Source organism: Oncorhynchus nerka, linkage group LG7 (genome assembly GCF_034236695.1).
Source record: "Oncorhynchus nerka isolate Pitt River linkage group LG7, Oner_Uvic_2.0, whole genome shotgun sequence".
Lineage (NCBI taxonomy): Eukaryota > Metazoa > Chordata > Actinopteri > Salmoniformes > Salmonidae > Oncorhynchus > Oncorhynchus nerka.
In genome coordinates this window covers 19,805,411-19,825,735 of record NC_088402.1, presented here as the reverse complement: position 1 = coordinate 19,825,735, position 20,325 = coordinate 19,805,411, and the positions used below count along the sequence as shown (strand labels likewise).

Here is a 20,325-nt window from a genome sequence, read left to right as displayed (position 1 = left end):
CAATCATCTATTGTGGCTTGCAACACTTCCATTTCCACTTATCCAAAGACAACTAAGAAATTTATGCAAATAAAAAGTTGACAACTTTAGCCTATTGGGATGCTTAAGGCCTTGAAAAGCTTTGTTTTATATCCATATGCACTGATTCATAAGTACTTGAAACAGATTGACAAATGTATTGCTCCATTATCTTTATTTATTTTTTAAACATGCAACTGCCGTTCGATTATAGTTTAGTCAATTGTTATTTCCATCTTAAAATTTGGGATTAAAGTGGATTCACTATAAATAAACATTACTGTGGTGATCAACATCCTGGTTCACATCTTAACCCAAAAGCTATTTTACCAATCTTGCAATACTTCTTAAAAACTCTCCACACTTGTATATCTTTTCCAAAAATTTAAATTTTTATTAAGCAGTCTTCCCACAGGGTACACTTTATTTGAAATATTACAGAGGACAACCATTCACCAGAACAAACAGAAGGAACATCAGCCCTCCACATCCATCTCATTTCTTCGACCACTCCTCAACCTCTTTCCTCTCACGGATGACCTCTTTCAGGTAAGGCTCCAGGTAATGTACGTCCTACAGAAAAAAGGTCAAACAGAAACAAAACATTAGTTCTGTCAACTTTCTTCCACCAACTGTACTTGATGTGGTTTTTAGTATGTCATTTTTCAACATTAAACAGCTTTATAGGCAACTCAACTATTGCCCAATTCCAATCCAACCTTTAGTCTCTAATCCTACTTGTTCATAATCAAGTACTTCATAATCATAATTATCCTACCTGCTTCATTGATTCTTCAATTAGTTTAGCACTATCAATATACACTGCTCAAAAAAATAAAGGGAACACAAACAACACAATGTAACTCCAAGTCAATCACACTTCTGTGAAATCAAACTGTCCACTTAGGAAGCAACACTGATTGACAATAAATTTCACATGCTGTTGTGCAAATGGAATAGACAACAGGTGGAAATTATAGGCAATTAGCAAGACACCCCCAATAAAGGAGTGGTTCTGCAGGTGGTGACCACAGACCACTTCTCAGTTCCTATGCTTCCTAGCTGATGTTTTGGTCACTTTTGAATGCTGGCGGTGCTTTCACTCTAGTGGTAGCATGAGACGGAGTCTACAACCCACACAAGTGGCTCAGGTAGTGCAGCTCATCCAGGATGGAACATCAATGTGAGCTGTGGCAAGAAGGTTTGCTGTGTCTGTCAGCGTAGTGTCCAGAGCATGGAGGCGCTACCAGGAGACAGGCCAGTACATCAGGAGACGTGGAAGAGGCTGTAGGAAGGAAACAACCCAGCAGCAGGACCGCTACCTCCGCCTTTGTGCAAGGAGGAGCACTGCCAGAGCCCTGCAAAATGAGCTCTAGCAGGCCACAAACGTGCATGTGTCTGCTCAAACGGTCAGAAACCGACTCCATGAGGGGGTGGTATGAGGGCCCGACGTCCACAGGTGGGGGTTGTGCTTACAGCCCAACACCGTGCAGGACGTTTGGCAAATTCGCCACTGGCGCCCTGTGCTCTTCACAGATGAAAGCAGGTTCACACTGAGCACGTGACAGACGTGACAGAGTCTGGAGATGCCGTGGAGAACGTTCCGCTGCCTGCAACATCCTCCAGCATGACTGGTTTGGCGGTGGGTCAGTCATGGTGTGGGGTGGCATTTCTTTGGGGGGCCGCACAGCCCTCCAGGTGCCGAGATGAGATCCTCAGACCCCTTGTGAGACCATATGCTGGTGCGGTTGGCCCTGGGTTCCTCCTAATGCAAGACAATGCTAGACCTCATGTGGCTGGAGTGTGTCAGCAGTTCCTGCAAGAGGAAGGCATTGATGCTATGGACTGGCCCGCCCGTTCCCCAGACCTGAATCCAATTGAGCACATCTGGGACATCATGTCTCGCTCCATCCACCACCACAGACTGTCCAGGAGTTGGCAGATGCTTTAGTCCAGGTCTGGGAGATCCCTCAGGAGACCATCCGCCACCTCATCGGGAGCATGCCCAGGCGTTGTAGGGAGGTCATACAGGCACGTGGAGGCCACACACACTACTGAGTCTCATTTTGACTTGTTTTAAGGACATTACATCAAAGTTGGATCAACCCGTAGTGTGGTTTTCCACTTTAATTTTGAGTGTTACTCCAAATCCAGACCTCCATGGGTTGATAAATTTGATTTCCATTGATCATTTTTGTGTGATTTTGTTGTCCGCACATTCAGCTATGTAAAGAAAAAAGTATTTAATAAAAATATTTCATTCATTCAGATCTAGGATGTGTTATTTTAGTGTTCCCTTTATTGTTTTGAGCAGTGCAGTAACAATATCTCCACCTTAGCCTCAGAGGCTAGACTTTGCCCTTCATTCCAAAGTCACACTGTAACCCTCAACTCTGAACCGTGAAGCCAGTTCCGTTGCGTTAAATTGTTCCCCTCTAATCAGGGACTGATTCAGACCTGGGACACCAGGTGGGTGCAATTAATTATCAGGTAGAACAGAAAACTCCAGGAGTTGAATACCTCTTCACTATAACATCAACTGCTATGAAACTTTAGACATATCTTCCATTTCCCCAGTGGCAGCGCAAAGCCATTTCTGTACAAACTAACACGTGAGACTATATGCACTGTACCTCTGACCCGGGTTCAAATATTATTTTAATTATTTCAAATACTTCAGCGGTTGCATGCCTGGAGTGCCAGATGAGTGGAGTTTGCAGTTTTAGGACCATTTTATTAGTCCATTAAACCAGGCAAGGTTTATCAAACACAAAGTACTTGAAATTATTTGAGCCCAGGTCTGAATCAGTCCTGAATATGTCATTTGAGCTCAGGTCTGCTGTACCTCCTCATATTGAGTCCGCTGTTCCTTGGGGAGAACAGCCTGCTTCATGGAGAGGTCCAGGGCTCTCTTGAGCCTGAACATCCTGTCGTTGTACACTTTCTCTGGGAGACGCCGCAAGGCCTCTTTCACGTCGCTATCCTCGTGGATTGTGTCATCACGCATCAGACCTGGAACCAAAAATATCCACAAGGCGAGATCTAACTGAAGATTCTAGATGTTTAAGACTGAGTGAATTAATTAGTCTTAAGACTCAGAGATGGCCCCAAATAGAATAAAAAACATTAAGACTCCCAAGAGTTACCAATTTTGTTGAATCCAGCAGCATTGTAGTACCATTTGCGAAAGCTGACCAGGAGTCTGCCTGTAGTTGCTGTGGGGGATACCAGAAGAGTAATTTGCTTGTCAACAAGATTATTCCCAAAAACAGCTTAAAATCCAGTTGCAATCACTGCAGCACAAAAGCAAAGAGACACCCAATATTATCCATGAATCTAAAAAGATACTGGAGTGGATCAACTAGAAATGAGTGAATTGTAGAAGTAGGGACTGGAGGGAGGATTTGACAGTAGTATTATTTGGGCGAACCTAGAAGTGCACTCAAAATGCAAATATTACATGTGTGTTGGATAAGTGAATAGATTGCTAGTAGATCACATGACCTACATATTACTAGTTAGGTGGAAACTGCTCACGTTAGATGTTGTTAGATAATCAAGCTGCACTGGCGTGGCGTTTGAAGGTTGATCAGACCATAGAATATTATAACAGTTATAGTACTGTTTTACCTAACCATTAGCCAACTGGCATACATTTAATTTAAATACGCAATATGTCACTGGCACAAACCAGATTTCCTTAATTTGCCATAGCTAGCTAACATACTTCTTGCCTTTCCCGGGGACACAGAGGACGACAGAAAGTCATTAAAAACATGGATTTGAACGCACCAAAACACTCCGCATCGTCTTGTTTTTCCCCCACAAATCAATAGCCCCTATACTCAACAATATCTGCAACGTATCATCTCGATTTACGGGTAAAGAAATGCTTAAAAGATAGGTGATTGTAATTACCTGGTGCCCTCGACGCCATGTTGTTCTGTCTAAAAAAAAGTTCGAGTGGAATTGTGGGTAAAATGACGTTCTGAGAATGAGGTCATCCGCGGTTGCGCAACTCTGCACAAGAACTCTGTAAGAATTGAATTATCTTCGCTATTTTTCCATTTATATATTTACACGTTAGTCCTTATGAAGTAGGCTAGCTACATTTATCAAAGGTCCAAAATCATCCGAAATCTCAACAATGTGTCGAAATGTGGCCCTCTTCTGGTACAAACATGCTCATCGGCTCATTCAACCAGTTCAATAGTAAACAGCAATATTCAATGTAGAATATCTTCAACATATTTATTCACACAACACACATATACAGAAACTGTAGTGTTTCATTAATTACATAGTCTTCTGAAACAGTTCAAAGTCCTTTAGTGTGGCTGATGCCACTTCAGTGCAGAAGGCCTCATCTGGCAGGGAGACAAGCTTGTCCAGACAGATGTAGTTAGGCTTGGCAGGGTCATACTGAGCCTTATCTAGGTATTGCAGGAACAGGTGTCTTTCTTTGATACGAAGGTACTTTGCATTCAGGACCTGTAGAAAGGACAGATAACTTTTCAGACAATAGGTGATAGCAAGTCCAACTGAATCTGTGACATGTCTAAAGACAATTCACTAATGTACTATGTCCCATCAGCTCAACAAAATAAAAATGTTTTTAGCCACAACTCAGTCCTTGGCCATGACCCAGCAGGGGTTACCCACCGTGACCCATAAGTGGTTCCTGATCCATCACTTGGTAAATACTACCCCACCCAAGTCAGACGCGAACTACCTTAAACGCCTATTGACGAGTTTTGTTACGAGCCCAGACGTTTCTCTAGACGTGAACACGCATCGCTTGCGGTATGGTTTTGGAAACATAATGAACAAATCATTCATATCAGCGAGAAATAATAAAATAAACAAATAGTTTATTTACTACACACCTTTATAGGGTTAGGGTTCCCACACGGCCATATTTACATGTTACAGCGCTTGTTTACGGAAAACAGACTGAAGACAGTGTGGACTAGCTGTGCTAATTGGCTATCTGCGTCTCCAAACACCAGTGTGTAAATGGAAGACGGACGCCAAAAACATGTCGTCACTGAAAAATACTGTTGGATGCAATTGTGTTAAAACAGTGTACAGTAAGTATATTTAGTATTTGTGAAATTATTTTGATGTGATATGAATGTTCAGTGCTTTATGTTTGTAGAACTGTACAGCAATCGAGAATCGATTCATGATTAGATGGAGTATTTGGCTGTTTCATCTTCCAGAGCCTAAACGCCTTTAAACAGAACATGAACTATAAGGAGTAAATTATTGGGCTAGGTAAACACTAACATATCCAGATAATGTATTCTCTGCGAGTATCCACTATCCAAAGATGGATGATTCAGGACTGGTAGTTTATAGCTTACCTGTGGGAACTTTACAATCAGGTCATGGGGTATGTTCATGGTGTTGTGGATGTAGTCAAATATCTGGGTCAGTTTCTTCTTGTTAGCAGTAAGAACTTTGGGGATTACAGTGACAATGTGCTGGAGCTCATTTTCACGAAACCCCATCTCCAGTTTGCATATCTAGGATGAAAAAGACGGATTCTAAGAATTAATCCTATTTTTCTCTCCAAGAATTAAGACATATCACAGTTAACGTTTAATAGCGTTTGTTTGTTGTCATACCGTAAGATTCTCCTTAACTGTCTCCAAGCTGCCACACAAAAGTCTGGGAAGGCGAGCCACAACATCCCGTGTCTGAAAGATACGAATGTACTATCTTATGCATTATCTTACTGTCTGTAATTTGGGGTGTGAATAATGTTCTATGACAAATTTAGTGGGACATAATGTGACCAATTGCTGTTGTCTTGGGTCAATCCTTACAACTTTTAAATGTAATTGTTTACTCAAAATGTAATTGTTTACTTATTGTTTACTACTTCAGACCTGACCTTCTGAGCACTAAGGCCTAACTGCTGTTGGTAGAATCCAAGGCGGTTGTCCATCCTCTTCACACTGAAGTTCAGCAGGTACGGAGCTCTGGACACCATGGAAGCCACAGACTCAGCGCTGAACTTCTTGGACCTAAGATATGCCACCCTAATATGAAAGAGAGATTATTACCTCATTTTATACTACAGATTATTTGTAAATAATTTAACAATGAAATGTATCACCTGTCATAGTCCTATAAGAACTGAAGCTGACAGACGAGATTAAACAGGTATACCAGTTGGAAACACCAAGTTTTGTCTTTGTCCCTAAGATAGTGTGGTGAATATTATCAAATAAGGATTTTCTTGAGTCCAAGTCAAACTAAGATTCTTTATTTCTGAGCTCAGAGGGAACAGAGTTATACAGCTCAGTGTAGACAGTCTGAATTCCGAAGCATTAGGTGATAAGCACATATCTTTATAGTTTCCTGTTCTTGGGAAGGACTTTCAGTTATCCTTTCATCTCTACAAGGACACAGGATCAAGCTGGTTTGCAACACATAATTATACTCAGAAGAACAGTAGATTATAATAGGACATTTTCACAAGGTTAGTTACATGGACACACAATTTAAAGCGTCCATTACAATAGTCAACCCTGTGTGTTGCTGACTGTAGAAAATGCAACCTGCCAATACAACAACCATCCCCTCAACTCTGGTACCTGGCCTGCAGGTTCTCCAGGCTCTCTGTGAGGATGAAGGGGTTGTGGCTGATCAGATAACCCAGGCGAGAATCCTCCACTCCCAGCTGCTTCAGGAAGACCAGCCGTGGGGTCACGTCTGTCTGGAAGTCTAGCCTCAGCAACATGGAACCCACGTTAGGCCTCTGCTCCAGTTTCCATAGCTGAACACCTGAAGAAGGAACCGAAGGGTTAACACCAGGGTCACATTCATTAGTGCACAGCGTATCAAAATGCTCTGCAGCGGAAATAAAAAGCAAGTGTTTATTTTTGTGCTCTGGTAATCCCTCCCCATTTACTTCAGTTTGGTGCCTAGTGAGTATGATCCAGAGACATAGATATACATGACATCTATTGCTCTTGTACATTAGACAGTGAGGGAGTAATGGCTAATCAGATACAAACCCTAAATGGACCCAACCTACCTAGCTGTACAAGCTTTCCAAGCGTCTCTGACTCGTTGACATAGTCTTTCAGGGAGATGGAGACAGGAGGCAGGGCAGCTGGGATGTCCATATGAACTGCCTCCTCATGACTGATCTCCTCTAATGCAGAGTGGCCTGGGGCATCATCCAAATCTGGAGAGGACAAAAATATTAGGTAGAAATGACCACTGTGTTTTTATTTGACTTATTTCACCTTTATTTAACTGTGTGTGTGTGTGTGTGTACACAGGGGTGGCATTAGTACCAAAAGCTGTCTGCCACTCCTTCAGAAGCATCCCTCCATCTATGAGTTGATGGGAGACAGGATTCTGATATGACACCATATCAGTCCCAGGTAACTCATCAGTATTCCTGTGTTTCGTTTGAGATGGTTGGACCTTAGCATGAGATTCACAGTAACTCCGCACTCCTAGATTCCACCTCTGTCGCGTCTGAGATGGATTCGGACTTCTCTGGAGCACAGAGGGCAAGACTGGAACAATGAAAGAATTCCAGAGGGCTGCAGGCCAATGCTGGGCATCTGTGGAATACTGAAGGGTGGTGATACCAACACTCCTTGACCTCAGTAAACTGGTGCATCTCTGACAATGCTGGATACAGGTTAAAGCCATGTAGATATCTGTGATAAAAACACAGGACATTGTGACATGAGAAGGGGGTCTGTACATTGAACGTAACTGGAACACACCATCATGCAAGTACGTTAGCCAATGCTATGAATTTTTAATTGAACTTGAATGATGGGGATTGGTGTTGTTGAGTAAAGAAGCAACCAATAGATTATAAACAATGAATAAGGTGCTAGCCAGAAGATCTGACCGACTTGCTTACAACTGCACTACGGACGGACAGCCTACCCTGTGTATATTAAGACACCGCGGAGCCAGCACTAGATATGGCTCAGTAAACATAACTCAATCCAGTTTTTTAAAACTTTTAACATTTATTTCACCTTTATTTAACCAGGTAGGCTAGTTGAGAACAAGTTCTCATTTGTAACTGCGACCTGGCCAAGATAAAGCATAGCAGTTAGAAATTAGTTCTAATCCGAATTATTGTTACACTGAGAATATGGAACGACAACTAAAGGGGAACTGACAGCGTTTTAGCAACATGGAATCTTATTCAAACCTGTTCATATAAACCCCCAGGAAGAATATGACACCTTTATGAAACATTTTCTGAAAAAGCGAGCACTTAGATATGGTCATTTTCATAAATTCATTGAATTTTTGAGAAAGACCTATAAGGCATTTGTGAAAATTTGATTGCAATATAGAATGGGAAAGCGGCTGTGCGTTTGGACAATTAATAGACTGCAGTAAATAAACATCTGTCTTGTCCAGAACCAGAATCTACACAGACCGGTGTGCCATAGCCAATCAGAGCTATAGTAGGCCTATATGCAAATAAGCCATTTGCTACACTGCCATCATTCACTTTTGTATGGACCTCGCTTTATGCACGGGGGCATTGTCATGCTGAAACAGGAAAGGGCCTTCCCCAAACTGTTGCCACAAAGTTTGGGGAAGTTGGAAGCACAGAATAGTCTAGAATGTCATTGTATAATGTAGCGTTAAGATCTCCCATCACTGGAACTAAGGTGCCTAGCCCGAACCATAAAAACAGACCCACAACATTATTCCTCCTCCACCAAACTTTACAGCTGGCACTATGCATTCGGGGAGGTAGAGTTCTCCTGGCATCCGCCAAACCCAGATTTGTTTGTTGGACTGCCAGATGGTGAAGTGTGATTCATGTGCTTATGTGCAGATGCTCGGCCACGGACACCCATTTCATGAAGCTCCCGACTAACAGTTTTTGTGCTGACATTGCTTCCAGATGCGTTTGGAACTCGATAGTAAGTGTTGCTACACGCTTCACCACTTGCGGCCCAGTTTTGTGAGCTTGTGTGGCCTAGCACGCTGCGGCCGAGCTGGTGTCGCTCCTAGACGTTTCCACTTCACAATAACAGCACTTACAGTTGACCGGGGTAGCTCTAGCAGGGCAGACATTTGACCAATTGACTATGTCGGTGCCATGTTGAAAGTCCTTCATTTGGCCATTCTACGGCCAATGTTTGGCTATGGAGATTGCATGGCGGTGTGCTCGATTTTATACACCCATCAGCAATGGGTGTGGCTGAAATAGCCGAATCCAATCATTTGAAGGGTGTCTCCTTGTTCACCCACGACTGCATGGCCAAGCACGACTCCAACATCATAATTAGATTTGCTGACGACATAACAGTGGTAGGTCTGATTACCAACAACGATGAGATAACCTATAGAGAGGTCAGTGCGGTTCCAGGACAACAACCTCTCCCTCAACGTGAGTGAGACAAAGGAGCTGATTGTCGACTACATGAAAAGGAGGGCCGAACATGCCCCCATTCACATCGACGGTGTTATAGTGGAACAGTTTGAGAGTTTCAAGTTCCTTGGTGTCACATCACCAACAAACTATTATGGTCCAAACACACCAAGACCATCGTGAAGAGGGCACGACAATACCCTTTACCCCTCAGGAGACTGAAAAGATTTGGCATTGATCCCCAGGTCCTTAAAAAGTTCTGCACCATTGAGAGTATCCTGCCCGGTTGCATCACCGCCTGGTATGGCAACTGCTCGACATTCGACCGTAAGGCGCTAGAGTAGAGGTCGACAGATGCCGATACCGATTAAATCGTCCGATTTTTATTTTTTATTTGTAATAATGACAATTACAACAATACTGAATGAACACTTATTTTAACTTAATATAATACATCAATAAAAATCGATTTAGCCTCAAATAAATAATGAAACATGTTCAATTTGGTTTAAATAATGCAAAAACAAAGTGTTGGAGAAGAAAGTAAAAGTGTGTGTGTGCCATGTAAAAAGCTAACGTTTAAGTTCCTTGCTCAGAACATGAGAACATATGAAAGCTGGTGGTTCCTTTTAACATGAGACTTCAATATTCCAAGGGAAGAGGTTTTAGGTTGTAGTTAATATAGTATTTATAGGACTATTTCTTTCTATACCATTTGTATTCCATATATCTTTGACTATTGGATGTTCTTATAGGCCCTTAGTATTGCCAGTGTAACAGTATAGCTTCCGTCCCTCTCCTCGCTCCTACCTGGGCTCGAACGAGGAACACATCAACAACAGCCACCCTTGAAGCAGCATTACCCATGCAGAGCAAGGGGAACAACCACTCCAAGTCTCAGAGCGAATAACGTTTGAAAAGCTATTAGAGCGCACCCCACTAACTAGCTAGCCATTTCACATCGGTTACACCAGCCTAATCTCGGGAGTTGATAGGCTTGAAGTCATAAACAGCGCAATGTTTGAAGCACAACGAAGAGCTGCTGGCAAAACGCACTAAAGTGCTGTTTGAATGAATGCTGCTGCTGCCTACCATCGCTCAGTCAGACTGCTCTATCAAATATCAAATCATAGACTTAATTATAACATAATAACACACAGAAATACAAGCCTTTGGTCATTAATATGGTCGAATCCAGAAACTATCATCTCGAAAACAAAACGTTTATTATTATCGCATATACCCTGACTCTGCGTGCAATGAACGCAAGAGAAGTGACAGAATATCACCTGGTTAATATTGCCTGCTAACCTGGATATCTTTTAGCTAAATATGCAGGTTTAAAATATATATACTTCTGTGTATTGATTTTAAGAAAGGCTTTGATGTTTATGGTTAGGTACACGTTGGAGCAACGGCAGTCCTTTTTCCGCGAATGCGCACCGTATCGATTATATGCAACGGAGGACACGCTAGATAAACTAGTAATATCATCAACCATGAGTAGTTAACTAGTGATTATGATTGATTGATTGTTTTTTATAAGATAAGTTTAATGCTAGCTAGCAACTTACCTTGGCTTCTTACTGCATTCGCGTAACAGGCAGGCTCCTCGTGGAGTGCAATGAGAGGCAGGTGGTTAGAGTGTTGGACTAGTCAACTGTAAGGTTGCAAGATTGAATCCCCGAGCTGACAAGGTAAAAATCTGTCGTTCTGCCCCTAAACAAGGCAGTTAACCCACCGTCCTAGGCCGTCATTGAAAATAAGAAAGTGTTCTTAACTGACGTGCCTAGTTAAATAAAAGGTGTAAAAAAAAATAATAATAATAATTTTAAAAATCAGCCAAATCGACATCCAAAAATACAGATATCCGATTGTTATGAAAACTTGAAATCGGCCCTAATTAATCGGTCATTCCGATTAATCGGCCGACCTCTACTACAGAGGGTAGTGAGTGCGTACAGCTCAATACATCACTGGGGCCAAGCTTCCTACCATCCAGGACCTATATACTAGGTGATGTCAGAGGAAGGCCCAAAAAAACGTCAGACTCCAGTTACCGAAGTTATAGACTGTTCTCTCTGCTACCCCACGGCAAGTGGTACCGTAGCACCACGTCTAGGTTTAAAGGCTCCTTATTAACAGCTTCTACCCGCAAGCCATAAGACTGCTGAACAATTAATCAAATGGCCACCCGGACTATTGACCCCCCCCTCCCCTGTTTTTACACTGCTGCTACTCGCTGTTTATTATCTATGCATAGTCACTTTACCCCTCCCTACATCTACAAATGACCTCGACTAACCTGTACCCCCACACATTGACTCGGTACCCCCCATTTATAGTATATAGCCTCGTTATTGTGTTACTTTTTTACTTCAGTTAATTTAGTAAATATTTTCTTCACTCCATTTATTGAACTGCATTGTTGGTTAAGGGCTCGTAAGTAAGCATTTCACAGAAAGGTACACAACTGTTGTATTCAGCAAATGTGGCAAATAAAATGGTGTTTGATCCATCTATTCTGCCAACAATGCCTTACTGTACAATATGGAATTTTTAGGCAAATATAACTTGTTTAAAAAAACCTTGTAAAGAGTTGGTTTTGAAGCATAAACTTGGAATTTCATATTTTATTATTGATATGATTGTTTGTTTCATTTCTGTAGTTAAAACGCTGTCAGTTCCACTTTAAGTAAAACAGCCATTTTAGTCTTCATTCTAGCTATCAGTAGCAACAGCATCCATTATGGGATGGTATGTGGTGTTTAACAACAAAGGAATGGCTGCTGTGGTTTGTGCTACCTAGCATGAGGATGAAAATGACCGTTTTCTTTCAAAACTAGCAGTTGTTCAATCTTCTCAGTGTAACAGTTGGGATAATTCGGAATATAACGCATTTCTCATCCCTGGATTGAGGTATGTTTTCTGAGCCATATCTCGCGCTGGTTCCGCAGTGTCTTAATATACAGATCAATGTTGTCAGACCCTAGTGCAGCTGTAAGCAAGCAGGTCGGATCTGCTGGCTAAAAGAGGGCATGTCTCATTGAAGCAGCAATGGCTAGCTAGATTGCGTAGAACAATCATACGGGGTAGCCAGCCAGCCAGCGTATAGAAAGTGGTTTTTGCTAGTACAAAATAGTTGACATCATGCAATAACTTACACAAATATGGGTCAAAACATGAATATGTCCCCTGAACAGGCGTAAAAACAACAAGATAGCGCCAATGTCAATCTACTCACGTGTGCACTCTAACCGAAGGATTACGGAAGTGTCACAGCCAAAATAGGAATACAACAAGGCAACGAGGCAGCTCAAACAACCTATGAGGGACCGATAAAAACAACTCCCTGTCTTTCATCGGGAATTTCCAATGTTACAAATAATAAAATATAAAACTCTTTCCGAAGAAAAATGGCAGTGAATGAATTGGGAGTGCTGGTATTGGAATGTGCATTCCCACTACACCCCTATATTTTTGTTGAGTTGGTTGCGCCGTTGTCTGGTTTGCTCAGTACTCTCTCTGCCCCTTGTCGTTCCCAGTACTCATCCATTTACATTTAAGTCATTTAGCAGACGCTCTTATCCAGAGTAATTATAGGCAGACCTGTCCTGTTTGGATGTGCTGACATATCCTAAAAATAAAATAAACTCCTTAGCCCTCGCCATGGCACCTGTTTTGGGGTCCCGGACATTAAGCAAGGATGATGTGAATTACATGTTACACTTTCAAATGATTAACGAGCAACAGGTGGAGGACATCAGCATCGACGTTTTCTACAAGGCTCACTCTCTTGACGTTCACTGTGGCTAGTTTAATTTACTTCGTATTTTCCAGGTAACCCAATGACAGTTGAGAGTAGACGGCTCATTGGACCAGCAAGTAGACCTAGTGGTTGTGATAACATGGCCTATTAATCTAACCCAAGTGTAAACTCAACTGTATAACTGAACTACGTACATTTAGACATTTTAATGTTCCTTGTTATAAATACAAAAATCAAGTAAACTTTTTTTTTTTGTCACATCTTCCATTTACCGTGTCATCGTAAACCTCACATTATCCTCTGAGAATAATGTACATATTGCATATCTCAGCCAATGCTTTTTTAAATGTTAAACCCTGCTCTCTCTGCCAGGGAGGATACAGATGCTGACAACAACCTTCGAGTGAGTCTCCTGTTGGTTGTCTCCTTCTTCCTCATCATCAGTGTCCTGGCCTTCCCCAATGGTACTCACTCAGTCATTGCCTTGTACTTGACAATAGTTCAGCCCAGCATCTGGTAGAAAACGTGTGTCTGCATGGGGTGAGTGGGAGGAATGTTGTTCTAGTCACATAATAGTTGTTCAGGTCTTTTGAGTTCTTCCAAGATTCTAAACTAGTCTTCAGCATGGCCTTTTGCAGCTTGACATAGTTTTGATTGTACGAGTGAATGGGATACCCACTGTTTGCAGTATATGCTACGTTAACTTTGGAAGTGCAGTGTATGAGGGTTTTGGTAGAGCCACTCTTATAATGGTAGATACATGAATAAGTGTGTAAAGGCAGTATTTAATTTAACCACTTCAGGTCCATTCACCCGACCACATCCTGCGATTTGGCGCATGGTATTTGGTGAGTAGGCCTACTGCACAGTATATGTAATCATCAGGGGAACTCCTTTATGGAACCATGTTCATGGAACTCAGCTCTGATTAGTTCCTTCCTGTTGTTGTCAGGTATGAGTGTTCTGTACTTCCTGTTCCTGGTCATCCTCCTCTTCCTGAACTGGGCTCAGGTGAATAGACTCATGTACTGGGTGGACCCCAACCTACGCTATGCTAACCGTGAGGCTGATATCATGGTGAGTGATTTTTATCTCAATATGTTACTGTATTCATTCACCGCATGCCGGACACCATATTCGGTGGGTGTAGTTGCCCCTAGACGCTTATCTTGGGTCAGTTCAGCATTTTTCCAACTAATGTGTCAGGTTATGATCGGGGGAGGGGCAGCTGTTCCTAGATCTGTACTTTGGGGAAACTTAACGCTGGAGCTTGTATTCAAGATGATCAATGACTCCCCCTCCATTCCCTCTAGCATTTATCCTATTACATCCATCCTTTAGTTTAAATCCATGCCATGTTTTCACAATGAAAAGGTAGGCTAAATTCTGATGAAGTGATCCTGGTTTAGGTTTGGAAAGCTCTCCAATCTGGAGGGTAATGTGATCCAATGACATTTGCAGGAGACCGAGGCGCAACTTTGGTTTTAGAAGTGGGACACGCACACATATGTTTGCATGTGTGTACACACACACACTATTGTTCAAAAGTTTGGGGTCATTTGAAATGTCCTTGTTTTTGAAAGAAAAACAACATTTTTATCCATTAAAATAATATCAAATTGATCAGAAATACAGTGTAGACATTGTTAATGTTATAAATGACTTGTTGCTGGAAACGGCTGATTTGTTATGGAATATCTACATAGGCGTACAGAGGCCCATTATCAGCAACCATCTCTCCTGTGTTCCAATGGCACATTGTGTTAGTTAATCCAAGTTTATAATTTTAAAAGGCTAATTGATCATTAGAAAACACTTTTGCAATTATGTTAGCACAGCTGAAAACTGTTGTTCTGATTAAAGAAGCAATCAAACTGGCCTTCTTTAGACTAGTTGTGTATCTGAAGAAAAAAACATTTGTAGGTTCAATTACAGGCTCCAAATGTCCAGAAACAAAGAACTTTCTAATGCAACTCATCTGTCTATTCTTGTTCTGAGAAATGAAGGCTATTTCATGCAAGAAATTTCCAAGAAACTGAAGATCTCGTACAATGCTGTGTACTACTCCCTTCACAGAACAGCGCAAACTGGCCCTAACCAAAATAGAAAGGAGTGGGAGGCCCCGGTGCACAACTGAGTATGAGGACAAGCACATTAGCTTCTAGTTTGAGAAAACAGACGCCTCACAAGTCCTCAACTGGCAGCTTCATTAAATAATACCTGCAAAACACCAGTCTCAACGTCAACAGTGAAGAGGCGACTCTGGGATGCTGGGCTTCTATCCAGAGTTGCAAAGAAAAAGCCATATCTCAGACGTGCCAATAAAATATAAAGATGGGCAAAAGAACACAGACACTGGACAGAGGAAGATTGGAAAAAACGTGTTATGGACAGACGAATCGTAGGTTTTAGGTGTTTGGATCACAAAGAAGAACATTCGTGAGACGCAGAAAAAATAAAAAGATACTGGAGGAGTGATGACGCCATCTGTCAAGCATGGTGGAGGCAATGTGATGGTCTGGGGGTGCATTGGTGGTGGTAAAGTGGGAGATTTGCACAGGGTAAAAGGGATCTTGAAGGAAGGCTATCACTCCGTTTTGCAACGCCATGCCATACCCTGTGGAAGGCTCCTAATTGGGGCCAATTTCCTCCTACAACAGGACAATGACCCAAAGCACAGCTCCAAACTATGCAAGAACTATTTAGGGAAGAAGCAGTCAGCTGGTATTCTGTCTATAATGGAGTGGCCAGCACAGTCACCGGTTGTCATGCCTATTGAGCTGTTGTGGGAGCAGCTTGACTGTATGGTACATAATAAGTGACCATCAAGCCAATCCAACTTGTGTGAGATGCTTCAGGAACCATGGGGTGAAATCTCTTCAGATTACCTCAACAAATTGACAACTAGAAGGCCAAAGGTCTGCAAGTCTGTAATTGCTGCAAATGGAGGATTCTTTGACGAAAGCAAAGTTTGAAGGACACAATTATTATTTCAATTCAAAATCATTATTTATAACCTTGTCAACATCTTGACTATATTTCCTATTCATTTTGCAAGTCATTTCATGTTTCATGAAAAACAAGGACATTTCTAAGTGACACCAAACTTTTGAACGATAGTGTGTATGTCACTTAGAAATGTCCTTGTTTATATAATATATATATATATATATATATATATATATATAACGTGTGTGTGTGTGTGGTACCTTTCATTAAATAAAAAAATACATTTGAGATTCTTGAAAGTAGCCACCTTTTGCCTTGAGGACAGCTTTGCACACTCTTGGCATTCTCTCAACCAGCTTCATGGGGTAGTCACCTGGAATGGATTTCAATTAACATGTGTGCCTTAATTAAGTTAATTTGTAGATGTACTTTCCTTTTTAATGCGTTTGAGCCAATCAGTTGTGTTGTAACACGGTAGGGGTGGTATACAGAAGATAGCCCTATGTGGTAAAAGATCAAGTCCATATTATTGCAAAAACCGCTCAAATAAGCAGAGAAACTACAGTCCGTTATCAGTGATGATTTTAATATACATGTTGCTGGACTACTTTACTTCCAGTCTGTCCTCCTTTCCTCTAAACAGCTGACTGAGTTGAACACTTTCTTCCTGATGCACATCTTCGTGTTCCAGGCTTTTCACACACTCAGCTGGTACCGGATCCTCCTCCTCGGAATCATCACAGCCCCTACTGTACGGTAGGGACCCCTCCAACATGCCACTCCACATGTGCTCTACATTATAGAGGCACAAGGGGGTTTTGACAGACACGTACAGTCTCTTCTCATATAGATGGAATTGAGTTTAAATAAGTTTTGAACTATTTCTGTAAACCGTTCTGTTTATCGTAATGATTTGACAGTCGTTTTGGTCATGGCTGTAGATAAACTGTATCTAATATTCGTCTTCCTGTTCTTTCAGACAGTATTATGCGTATCTGACAGACACACAGTGCAAAAGAGTGGGAACACAATGTTGGATGTTTGGGTGAGTCTCGTCTGGACCCTCTAGTGGCCATTTCTAATGTTGCGACCACGTCATTGACAAACGTCTCAGAAGTGCTGTGAATGGGAAATTAGGTCACGTACAGTTTTATTCAAAATATTGTAAAGATGCTGACCTCATCTCAGTCCTAAGCTAGTGATTGCCCTGACTAGGCGCTGGTAACCACGTGTGACCAGATTGCTGTCTCACTATTAAATAGAAAACAATGAGGGCCTTATATGCCCCTGGCTTAACCCCTTCAATATTATAAGCACAGCAAAAGTCTATGTACCCTCTGCAGTCTGGTAACTAGAATTTAATGCGGAAATGTATTTGTTTTCTGTGACTGTGTGCATTTTAACATAGTGCCATTAACAAAAAATATATATTTTGCTATAGATAATGCTTGTTGTAAAATGCAATTATTGTTAAAGGTGAATGTTTGGTGGTGAGTGTCCGTTAACAACGGTCTCTATCTAACCCACAGGGCCATAGCCTTCCTGGAGGCCCTAGCGTGCATCAAGTTTGGTCAGGATGTGTTCTCCAAAACACAAGGCCGGTCTGTGTTCCAGTGGCTTCTGTGTGTGGTAAGAGCCGTGTCTCTCTCGCTCTCTGTGTGTGCACGAACATGTGTTTACCTTAAAAATGATCCCTGCTCCAATTCTTATATCGCAAGTGTCCATCACACTTCTGTGAAATCAAACTGTCCACTTAGGAAGCAACACTGATTGACAATACATTTCACATGCTGTTGTGCAAATGGAATAGACAACAGGTGGAAATTATATGCAATTAGCAAGACACCCCCAATAAAGGAGTGGTTCTGCAGGTGGGGACCACAGACCACTTCTCAGTTCCTATGCTTCCTGGCTGATGTTTTGGTCACTTTTGAATGCTGGCGGTGCTTTCACTCTAGTGGTAGCATGAGACGGAGTCTACAACCCACACAAGTGGCTCAGGTAGTGCAGCTCATCCAGGATGGCACATCAATGCGAGCTGTGGCAAGGTTTGCTGTGTCTGTCAGCATAGTGTCCAGAGCATGGAGGCGCTACCAGGAGACAGGCCAGTACATCAGGAGACGTGGAGGAGGCCGTAGGAGGGCAACAACCCAGCAGCAGGACCGCTACCTCCGCCTTTGTGCAAGGAGGAGCAGGAGGAGCACTGCCAGAGACCTGCAAAATGACCTCCAGCAGGCCACAAATGTGCATGTGTCTGCTCAAACGGTCAGAAACAGACTCCATGAGGGTGGTATGAGGGCCGACGTCCACAGGTGGAGGTTGTGCTTACAGCCCAACACCGTGCAGGATGTTTTTCATTTGCCAGAGAACACCAAGATTGGCAAATTCGCCACTGGCGCCCTGTGCTCTTCACAGATGTAAGCAGGTTCACACTGAGCACATGTGACAGACGTGACAGTCTGGAGACGCCGTGGAGAACGTTCTGCTGCCTGCAACATCCTCCAGCATGACCGATTTGGCGGTGGGTCAGTCATGGTGTGGGGTGGCATTTCTTTGGGGGGCCGCACAGCCCTCCATGTGCTCGCCAGAGGTAGCCTGACTGCCATTAGGTACCGAGATGAGATCCTCAGACCCCTTGTGAGGCCATATGCTGGTGCGGTTGGCCCTGGGTTCCTCCTAATGCAAGACAATGCTAGGCCTCATGTGGCTGGAGTGTGTCAGCAGTTCCTGCAAGAGGAAGGCATTGATGCTATGGACTGGCCCGCCCGTTCCCCAGACCTGAATCCAATTGAGCACATCTGGGACATCATGTCTCGCTCCATCCACCAACGCCACGTTGCACCACAGACTGTCCAGGAGTTGGTGGATGCTTTAGTCCAGGTCTGGGAGGAGATCCCTCAGGAGACCATCCGCCACCTCATCAGGAGCATGCCCTGGCGTTGTAGGGAGGTTATACAGGCACGTGGAGGCCACACACACTACTGAGCCTAATTTTGACTTGTTTTAAGGACAGTACATCAAAGTTGGATCAGCCTGTAGTGTGGTTTTCCACTTTAATTTTGAGTGTGACTCCAAATCCAGACCTCCATGGGTTGATAAATTTGATTTCCATTGATCATTTTTGTGTGATTTTGTTGTCCGCACATTCAACTATGTAAAGAAAAAAGTATTTAATAAGAATATTTCATTAATTCAGATCTAGGATGTGTTATTTTAGTGTTCCCTTTATTTTTTTGAGCAGTGTATATAAAGCATAATCATATTTGCTGATGTTCATCAAGGAGCCTATTCCCTGTTTGTCCTCTTGTAGGTGAGAGAGACTCTTGGAATAACTCAGCCAGCTCATCTAAATGAAAGTGTGGCTCTGGGAGAACCAAAGCTGTCAATGGACACGATGATTAAAAGCAAAGAGAGCCAATGAAGGGACTACATCCCCACTGCACCCAACAACTCTGGGGAGATGGAAGGAGGAGAATTTGGGAGAGGAGGTTCAAGAGGTGGGGATATTACATTGGTTGAATAGGTGGTTGAACAAGGAGAAAGTAAATGAACCATAACCTGAATGGAAAAGGCTGAGCAGAGAGCTTTACTACATTTACCTTATAAACATAATTTACTGTACACCAAGGGGTACCGAATGAGATTTATTTTTTTACCCACCCCCCTCTCTTTTTGTGTTGTTCAAATGATGACTAAGTATTACAGGATGGATTTTATTTAACTAAGAATGAAAAATGTAATAATCTGAAGGTAAAGCCTGAAATGTTGAGATGCCCCGTTTACAACTTCAGTATTCAGAGTTGGATTCAGAATTTGAGTCAATTATTTTTTTCACTCAATAAGTTACAAGTTGTACATGTATATTGAAAGTCAGAATTCACATTTTTTTTCTATGAGGATTTGTAGAAATAATTCCAGGCCTTAAATGTTTAGAATGTCATGGTGACCTATTTTGTTCAGGTGAATGTGTGAAAGGTAATGTGATTAACCTTTGATTTTATACAAGCATTAAGAGTGCATGTGTTTTTATATGAATGATGTGAACCGCACACTGTTGCAAGATAATGTATATGACTATAGCTTTCTAATAAATAATTAAAACATGACACAGTCATTATTTAAAACATGACAGTCTTTTGTGGTCCTTTGTTTTATGACCAATTTGTACCAGATGGTGGTAGCAGAGAGTCAGGTAGCAGAGGATCAT

General features: G+C 42.2%; 1 protein-coding gene and 2 pseudogenes across 1 annotated transcript; 1 reads left to right on the top strand and 2 right to left on the bottom strand.

The window, feature by feature from the left end:
* Nucleotides 1-389: 389 nt before the first annotated feature.
* LOC115131303 (cytochrome b-c1 complex subunit 7-like) lies at nt 390-3,984 on the bottom strand. The gene is made up of 4 exons (XM_029662900.2): nt 3,937-3,984; nt 3,165-3,233; nt 2,864-3,030; nt 390-591 (listed from the first exon to the last, which is right to left on the bottom strand). Exons 1-4 carry the CDS (start codon nt 3,953-3,955, stop codon nt 514-516), a joined length of 333 nt encoding a protein of 110 aa, XP_029518760.1. The 5' UTR covers nt 3,956-3,984; the 3' UTR covers nt 390-513.
* Nucleotides 3,985-4,250: 266 nt separating this feature from the next.
* Nucleotides 4,251-12,765, bottom strand: LOC115131301 (transcription termination factor 3, mitochondrial-like; annotated as a pseudogene).
* Nucleotides 12,766-12,970: 205 nt separating this feature from the next.
* LOC115131302 (phosphatidylserine synthase 1-like) lies at nt 12,971-20,244 on the top strand (annotated as a pseudogene).
* Nucleotides 20,245-20,325: the final 81 nt, after the last annotated feature.